Source organism: Leucoraja erinacea, chromosome 5 (assembly GCF_028641065.1).
Source record: "Leucoraja erinacea ecotype New England chromosome 5, Leri_hhj_1, whole genome shotgun sequence".
NCBI classification, from domain to species: Eukaryota; Metazoa; Chordata; class Chondrichthyes; order Rajiformes; family Rajidae; genus Leucoraja; species Leucoraja erinaceus.
The window spans coordinates 61486802-61495697 of NC_073381.1; the positions used below are offsets into that span (position 1 = coordinate 61486802).

Here is an 8896-nt window from a genome sequence, read left to right on the forward strand (position 1 = left end):
AAGCTTGAGCTGGGATTTGAAATCTCTGCTAATGATCTGGAAATTAAATTAAACCTAACGGTGAACTTTATTGCTAAAAATCCTGTTATTCTCTCGAAGGATTTTCACACTTCAACATTGTTATTACAACACATCCATGAGTTGATCGGACATGGAGGAAGAAGTTTCATGCTATCAAAGCTTTGGACTTTTATGTTTTGGCCTATATACTGGTTATCATGCCTGATATTAAGGGTTTGGTGCACACTTTAAGCTAAAAACAGTGTTTTAATAAGACCAATAATCAAGTTATGTTTGCTTCTAGAAGGCAAAGGTGAAGATGGAAGAGTCAATGAAGAATTCTGAATGTGGATATATAGTGCATGCAATATTTTGCTTTTGATATTTGTTAAGCCTTCATGGCTACGTTTTTGATGTTTATTAGTAATTGCCTCGTTATATACTCAGAACAATTAGGGGCTGGTATTTAGTGGCCATTTGGCTTCTTTTGTGTGTCATTAATTATGGCATGTGTCTTTAAATTTTAGACTGCCCGTAATTAGGTGGGTGGGATTTATTACGTAGTAAGGGGCATGTTTAGTGCTGGGATTCTTGCACAGAAGCTTAGTTTTTTAGTTTAGCTCTGGGCTACATGGGGAAGGAATAACCTTCGACCATGTGAAGTTTAACCGAGACACAAGGAGTTTTCTAATGTTTAAGCGACATGTTGGAGTTTGAACAAGATTAAAGTGTATGAGTCGGAGAAGAAGGTCGGATGTATATCTTGTTGTTTTTCTTCAACAATAAAGAAGCTATTAATCAAAAGACTGTGTAATGAAGATTTATCTGTGAAGAAGCTCTGAGGGTCTCATGGAGAGCTCACATGCATATTACGACATTCTCCTTAAACCATGTAGTCTCTTTAATGGCTAGAGGGAGTAATCTCTTGAACGATATATAAATCTACTGCTACAGTAGGATGATTCAGTTGCCTGATAACGGGTGGGAAAAGATTGTCTCTGAAGATGGTTGAGATGTGCATTTTCACACCTCTATGCATTTTGCCCGATGGGAGAGGGGAATAGAGCGAATGGCCTGGGCTCAATTCGCCCTTAGTTATGCTGGTGGCAGCGGTATAAATGGAGTCAATGGAAGGGAGGTTGGTTTGTGTGATGGTCGGCCAGTATTAGGGCAGGTTAACATGAGCACAGGTCCAATATTCAGGACAGGTGAACCCTGTGCCTCTCTTTATCATGCATAAAGCAAGTGTAATAAAGGCCAATTTGGTACTCGATTTCTTGAACACCAGCAGTATGTCTACCTCAGTCACTTACTTTTACAAAGCCTTATCCCTGTTATTCAAGCCATATCGAGGATTTTCATGTATTCTGATTACCTTATTGGCCAGAAGTCCACAATGGTTTCAGTCTGATCAGATTCCTGAATAGTTTTATCAAAACTTTATCTGACATGTGTCCTGCTGTTTGAGATACATAGTTCAGCATATTAATGTAACTGAAGATTGTTGTTTTACGTTACATTGACCCATCAATTTCTAACTTTGCAGGAAACATTTAAGTTAAATTTCACTTTCTGTTATTTGAATATCGTTCAGTAGGTCTTGTTGTAGTCTCACCTTCTCTATATGGCCTGATTGCATTCTAGCCTGCTGATCCAATAGCTTTTTTTTAATGTTGGCGCACTTCCATGAGACTTAGAAAGCCCAGAGGCATCTTGGAGCAGCTCCTGAATCCCAAAAGCCCTGGCAATTTCTCAGCCCCAACTGCCCGACACCATACTCTTATGTCAGCTCAGTAAAGGAGGTGGAGGAGTTAGTTGGCAAGGACATACCTAGAATTGTCTTTCTTCCCCATTACTTTTTACTGCCAGAAACTATTTAGAAACACTTTCTCTTTTATGTCACAATAATCTCTCAAACTGGTGATAATAATGGGCCTGTTCCACTTAGTCTCCTGCAGTTGCATAAAAAGTTGCCTATGCCGTACTTACACTGAGCTAGACATCTTAAATACAGCGCCAACCTTCCTATTCATCGCAGTGTGTGTCTGTATCACCTTGGCTTTGCACCATGTTAATTTTTTTGGCAGCGCACCCCCCCGCTTGCTGTGACCCCCGCCTGCATAACGGGCAGGTGAAGGATGTGTTTGTGTGTGTTCCACTCTGACAGTCGCCATTCCAGTTGCTGGCTTTTCAGGCGACTGAAAAATCACCTAAGTGGGACAGGCTCATAACAAGTTGCTGTATTTTCCAGGTCGTCTAAATGGTTTCTGCCAAAAAATTAAAGTGCCTCGCCAACAGCCTGTCCGATCCTTTGCTGTTTTTTAAGTATGTGTTAAATGCATGTTTTAGTGTTCTTTGGCTTGCTTTGTGTGGTGGGGGGGGGGGGGGGGGGGGGGGGGGGGGGGGGGGGGGGGGGGGGGGGTCGGACGGACAGCACCAACAGCAAAGGATCGGACAGGCTGTTGGCGAGGCACTTTAATTTTTTGGCAGAAACCATTTAGACGACCTGGAAAATACAGCAACTTGTTATGGGCCTGTCCCACTTAGGTGATTTTTCAGTCGCCTGAAAAGCCAGCAACTGGAATGGCGACTGTCAGAGTGGAACACACACAAACACATACTTCACCTGCCCGTTATGCAGGTGGGGGTCACGGCAAGCAGGGGGTGAGTTTTTAACCTAGATGGAGATGCAATTTTTTTCTGTAACATGTCTCCGTTCACACTGTGGCCTAACATCGAGGAGTTGGTGGCCTCTGCTGGAGATCATCTTCGGGAGCTCCAACTGCAGGAGCCTGCAGGACTTAACATCGTGGAGCTGGCGATCCCTTGCCAGGGATCGACCTTGGAGCTCCAATGGCACTCATGACGGCTGGAAATATCATTGGAAAATCACTATACATCCAAACATTATTTGTATATTAAATCTATGTTGCTTTCCTTGCAGAAATGTTATTTTATATTCTTGAACAGTTTTTGAGTTTACAACCTATTAAAAATTGGAATCAAGAACAGTTTTCAACTGAACCACCTTTCTAATTGTTCCTTAATCATATACATTTTTTTAGAAATTATCACGGGGTTAACTTGAAGGGCGCAAGTTTTCTGAGAAAACCTTAAGGATGCTTGAAGTCCAATGAGATTTGGAAAAGGTTGAAACATTTAGAAGTAAATGGCTATCAAGTGTTGAGGGAATACAATAATATCTCAACAACTTCCGTTAAACGCACCAGAGTCCAATTGCTGGTCTTAGGCATTCCTAAAATTCTATACTTTCATTGGATTAATGTGTTGCCTCTCTGATGTTCCTATAATACTGGGTAATTATACTGTTTACCATAATTTGAAATGAATTCTGAACCTATCCTTTCAGGCTGATGGCAAATGTATAGTTCTATAGGCAGATTGGAATGGGTAACTTTGCAACTAAGAAAATGATAATGTATTTAACACATTTTTGGCTGAAGTACAACTATGAATGTAACTTGTAGAAACAAAGAAATGCAGGAGCTGGTTATTACACTAAAGGACACAAAGGGCTGAAGCAAATCAGCAGGTCAGGCAACATCCCTAGAGAACATGGATAGGTGACATTTGAATGCATATTTTTAAGATGGAGATTGGCAGATTCTTGATCAGCTGTGTTGTCAGGGGTTAAGAGGTAAAGGCAGGAGACTGCGGTTGAGAGGGAAAGATAGATCAGCCATGATTGAATGGCAATGTAGACTTGATGGACAGAATAGCCTAATTCTGCTCCTTTTACTTATGAACATGAAAATTTTGTCAAGACCCGTGGTTGGACCAGAAGTCTGAAGAAGGATCACAACACGAAATATCACTTAACACATGTTCTCCAGAGATGCTGGTTATTTTGCTGAGTTACACAGCTCTTTGTGTCCTTTTATGAATGTAACTTATTATACTGAAATTTCAGATTAATTGATAATTAAAATAGCCTTGTACAACATTCAAAGACACAAATGACCAAAAAGGTGGCTTGACTGCAAAGTACATGACTGCAAATGTGAATCAAAAACATGATCAAGAGTAGACATCACAATATGATCATGCACGACACCCTGAATGGATCCAGCCTGCCTCAGACTATGCAGCACACTAAGTCATGATGTTTGCTGGAAACCTAATGATAGGTCTAATTAGGCAGGAGTATCACTTCTTTCAAATTATTGCTTCATTGAGGAAAACAAAAAATTGGTTCTGTGCAAACAAGGGATCACAAAATATTTTCCAGATGTTAACTGTGAAGAATGGCAGAAGGTTTCAGTTTCCTTTATTATCATACCAACGTTTTATGAGTGGACGAAAATCAGCTTAAGATGATAATGCATCTCAAAGGGAGTTCATAAAATGTATCAGATTTTCCCACCAGTTCACTGACTGCATTTTCCCAGAAGTTTAATACTGTAGACCTAGGTCTTCTCCTGTGAATTCACCGCCTGCTTTTCATTTTGTCGGATAATGGCAGCTGCAATAAGAGAGAGAGAGCTATGTGTTCTTGCCTGGTATTACAAGCGGTTAGACTTTGAGATGACAGCAGTAAATGCTACCTTAGTAACAGACACTGCAACTTGATCCACTTCAGTTGTACGCAATCTGAGATAACGCAGTTCATTTGTGTTCTGTCAACAACCTCACTAACCCAGCACTGGCATTAGAAGTTATTGTCAGGAACTAATTAGCCTCATTCCCAGAGGAAGAGCATGTTTAAACCCAACAGAATTACAGTTTACATCCTTATCAAACCTTTATTGTGACACCAGAACAATAATAGCTGCAAAGTACGAGGGTAAAATTTCCATTCCTCACATTTACCCATCTTAGATTTTAGATATAAGAGTCAATTTTGACTCCACTGATGCATAAAATTGGGCAGGGAATAGGACTGGGTGTGACCTGAACGTGATCCATTCTTGTCAAGTTAGCTTGCACACATGGTTGAAACTCCTTAACCCTGGTCCTGCAGAAATTCAGCTTCCACACGGTCATTGTGTTACCTTTCACCCAGTGTATCAGCCCATCATACTTTCATGGCAGAATCAATCTTAACCTTGGAGTCCCTTCTCTGCAACTATACACTGCCAAATGTAGAAGAGCTGCAACTTGTCTACCTGGGCCTGATTTCTTGTGAGCAGAAAGGCATGGTTTCTACTGTCTCACAGCAATTAATTCTTAGCTGCCAAAAATCTTTTAATCTGATATATGTCTATTTATGTTGTTATGTCCAGCAGCTGTGTTGAAATAGAATGTATGTAAGAAAGAGTATAGAGTTTTAAAAGAGGTTTAATTTCACTAATTGTATGTTTACAATAGACCAAGTGGGTCTGTTCCCCCCACGGGGGGTTGGGGGGGGGGGGGGAAGGCGGCAGGCAGCGTCACACACACTAACTATCCCCACCCCCCCTGCACTCACGCTAATTACCCCCCTTGATATTATATTAATATTATTAATTTGCTCCTTTTATCCCATAAACAACCTATCTACTGATGCATAGCCCCCAACTTGCAGTCACAACCTAGAGAGTCACCTAGAGAGGGGGGGGGGGGGGGGGGGGTGGGGGGGGGGAGAAGAGGGCAGAGAGAGGGGGGGAGAGGAGGAGAGGGGGGTGGAGAGGGGAGGGAGAGAGAGGAGGGGGGGAGAGAGGGGGGAGAGGAGGGGGGGGGGGAGGGGGGGGGAAGAGAGGGGGGGGGTGGGGGGGGGGGGAGGAGAGAGGGAGGGGGGAGAGAGGGGGGGGGAGAGAGAGGGGGGGGGGGAGAAGAGAGGGGGGGGGAGAAGAGAGGGCAGGGGGGAGGAGAGAGGGGGGGGAGAAAGAGGGGGGGGGGGAGAGAGGGGGGGGGGGCGGGAGAGAAGGGGGTGGTAAAAGAGAGGGGGGAAGAGGGGGGGGAAGAAGCAGAGGGGGGGGAGAGAAGGGGGGGGGAGAGGGGGGGAAGAGAGGGGGGGGGAAGAGAGGGGGGAAAGAGAGAGAGTGGGGAAGAGGGGGGAGCGAGAAAGGGGGGGAGAGAGGGGGGGGGGAGAAGAGGGGGGGGGGAAGAAGGGGGGGGGAAGAAGAGAGGGGGGGGGAAAGAGAGGGGGGGGAAGAGAGGGGGGGAGAGAGTGGGGGAGGGAGAAGAGAGGGGGAGGAGGAGAGGGGAGGGGGGGAGAGAGAGAGGGAGAGAGGGAGAGAGAGAGAGGGGGGAGAGAGGGGGGGAGAGGGAGGGGGGGACGAGGAGGGGGGAAGAGAGGGGGGGGGAGGGGGGGGGGGGGGAGAGAAGGAGGGGGGGGGAAGAGAGGGGGGGGGGAGAGGGGGGGGGGAGGGGGGAGAGGAGGGAGAGAGGGGGGGGGGGGAGAGGGGGGGGGGGGGGGGGGGAGAGACGAGGGGAGAGGGGGGGAGAAAGAGGAGGGGGGAGAAGATAGGAGTATGTGTGTCTGGAGAGAGAGTGTGTGGGGAGAGAGAGAGTGTGTATGTGTATGAGGAGAGAGAAGAGAGGGGGAGGGGGGAGAGAGAGAGAGAGAGTGGGGGGGAGAGGGAGTGTGGGGAGGGGGGGGGGGGGAGAGGGGGGGAGGGAGAGAGGGGGGAAGAGGGGGGAGAGGGGGGGGGGGAGAGAGGGGGGGGGGGGGGGGGGGGGAGAGAGGAGGGGGGGGGAGAGAGGGGGGGGGAGAGAGGGGGGGGGGGAGGGGGGGGGGGGGGGGGGGAGAGGGGGGGGGAGAGGGGGGGGGAGTGGAGGGGAGGAGAGGGGGGGGGAGAGGGGGGGGGAGAGAGGGAGGGGGGGGAGGGAAAGAGGAGGGGGGGGAGGAGGAGGGAGAGAGAATGGGGGAGGGGGGGGAGGGGGGGAGAAGGAGGAGGAAGAGGGGGGGGGGGGGGAGGAAGAGAGGGGGGGGGGGGAGAGAGGGGGGGAAGGAAGAGAGGGGGGGGGGAGAGAGGGGGGGGGAAGAGAGAGGGGGGGAAGAGGGGGGGGGGGAAGAGAGGGGGGGAAGAGGGGGGGGAAGAGGGGGGGAAGAGAGGGGGGGGAAGAGGAGGGGGGGGGGGAGGAGGGGGGGGGAGAGGGGGGGGAGAGAGGGGGGGGAGCGAGGGGGGGGGAGAGGGGGGGGGGAGAGAGGGAGAGAGGGGGGGAGGGAGGGGGGGAGAGAGAGTGGGGGGGAGAGAGGGGGGGGGAGGGAGGGGGGAGAGGGAGAGAGAAAGGGGGGGAGGGAGAGGGGAGGAGAGAGGGGGGGGGGGGAGAGGGGGGGGGGGGGAGAGGGGGGGGGGGGGGGGGGGGGGGGGGGGGAAGGGGGGGGGGGGAGGGGGGGGGGGGGGGGGGGGGGGGGGGGTTGAGGGGGGGGGGGAAGGGGGGGGGGGGGGGGGGGGGGGGGGGGGGGGGGAGGGAGGGGGGGAGAGGGGGGGGGGGAGGGGGGAGGAGAGAGTGGGGGGGGGGGAGGGGGGGAGAGAGAGGGGGGAAAAAGGGGTGGGGGGGGGGGGATATGGGGAGAGAGAGGGGGGAGAGGAGGGGGGGGAAGAGAGAGGGGGGGAAGAGAGGGGGGGGGGGAAGAGAGGAGGGGGGGGGGAAAGAGAGGGGGGGGGGAAGAGAGGGGGGGGGGGAAAGAGGGGGGGGGGAAGAGGAGGGGGGGAAGAGAGGGGGGGGGAGAAGGGGGGGGGGAGAGGGGGGGGAGGAGAGGGGGGGAGGAGGGGGGGGAGAGGGGGGAGAGGGGGGGGAGAAGAGGGGGGGGGAAGAGAGGGGGGGGAAGAGAGGGGGGGGGAGGAGAGAGGGGGGGGAGGGAGGGGGGGGGGGAAGAGGGGGGGGGGGGAAGAGAGGGGGGGAAGAGAGGGGGGGGGAGAAGAGAGGGGGGGAAGAGGGGGGGGAAAGAGGGGGGGAGGGAGAGAGGGGGGGGAGAGAGGGGGGGAGGGAGGGAGGGGGGGGAAGGGGGGGGGAAGGGGGGGAAGAGAGGGGGGACGGAGGGGGGGGAAGAGAGGGGGGGGAAGAAGAGGGGGGGAGAGGGGGGGAGAGAGGGGGGAGAGGGGGGAGAGGGGGGGAGAGAGAGGGGGGGGGAGAAGAGGGGGGGGAGAGAGGGGGGGAAGAGAGGGGGGAAGAGGGGGGGGGAAGGGAGGGGGGGGGGGGAAGAGGGGGGGGGGGGAGAAGAGAGGGGGGGGAGAAGAGGGGGGGGGGAAGAGAGGGGGGGGGGGGGAGAAGCTAAAAAAAACATTTTAGAACCAAAAAAAGGACACATTCTGCAAGCATTGTAGAACCAAACGCCACTTTTTGCAAATATTTTAGAACCAATAAACACTTTTTGCAAACATTTTCGAACCAATAGAACCATTCTGCAAGCGTTTTAGAACCACTAAGGACACTAACATTTGAGTAGACATGTGTTCAGTGTTATTCACAGCCCAGAGAAACGTGACCCTCTGCCTTCCTCCAGCTTGCAGACACTGATTGAGGCACACCACTTCCTGGTTTTATAGTCCCTCCCCCCCTGCTGCCAGCAGGGGCAGCAGAGAGAATGGGGAATTTTGTAAAATCATTAATATCTCTGTCATTTTTCATCGACGGGAAAAATCCTCGGCACACATACGGCAGAGGGGGGCTCTGAGCAAGGTGGCCAAAAATTACAGCCGTAGGTGGCGGCGTTCTCTCGGAAATTGCAGCACAGATGGCCAAAACCGGTCAAGAACAGACTTTTAGTAATATAGATAGATGAGAGGGGTGCATTCTTCTGTCAGAAATAAGGTCAGGAAGCCAAAGCACAGAATTCCAACTGATCTGCAATTCCGTGTCCCTCACCATCTTCCAGTCCCGCCGCAAGACCCATCTCTTCACCTCTGTCTATCCTTAGCCCCACGTCCCCCTCCCTTTTCATCTGTGCATTAATTGCCTCATATTGTGTTTTAAATTGAATTCTGTCGTACTTTGTGTACTAGTCATG

General features: G+C 51.3%; 1 protein-coding gene across 1 annotated transcript; it reads right to left on the reverse strand.

Moving 5' to 3' along the window:
• Positions 1-2597: 2597 nt before the first annotated feature.
• On the reverse strand, positions 2598-7733 carry LOC129696850 (basic proline-rich protein-like; the record flags this gene model as incomplete). Its single annotated transcript, XM_055634923.1, has 7 exons — positions 2598-2626; positions 5646-5774; positions 6184-6362; positions 6531-6789; positions 6821-7048; positions 7201-7491; positions 7523-7733. Coding segments are annotated over 7 exons (1326 nt in total), but the record flags the coding sequence as incomplete, so codon positions are not given.
• Between the last annotated feature and the right edge of the window lie 1163 nt (positions 7734-8896).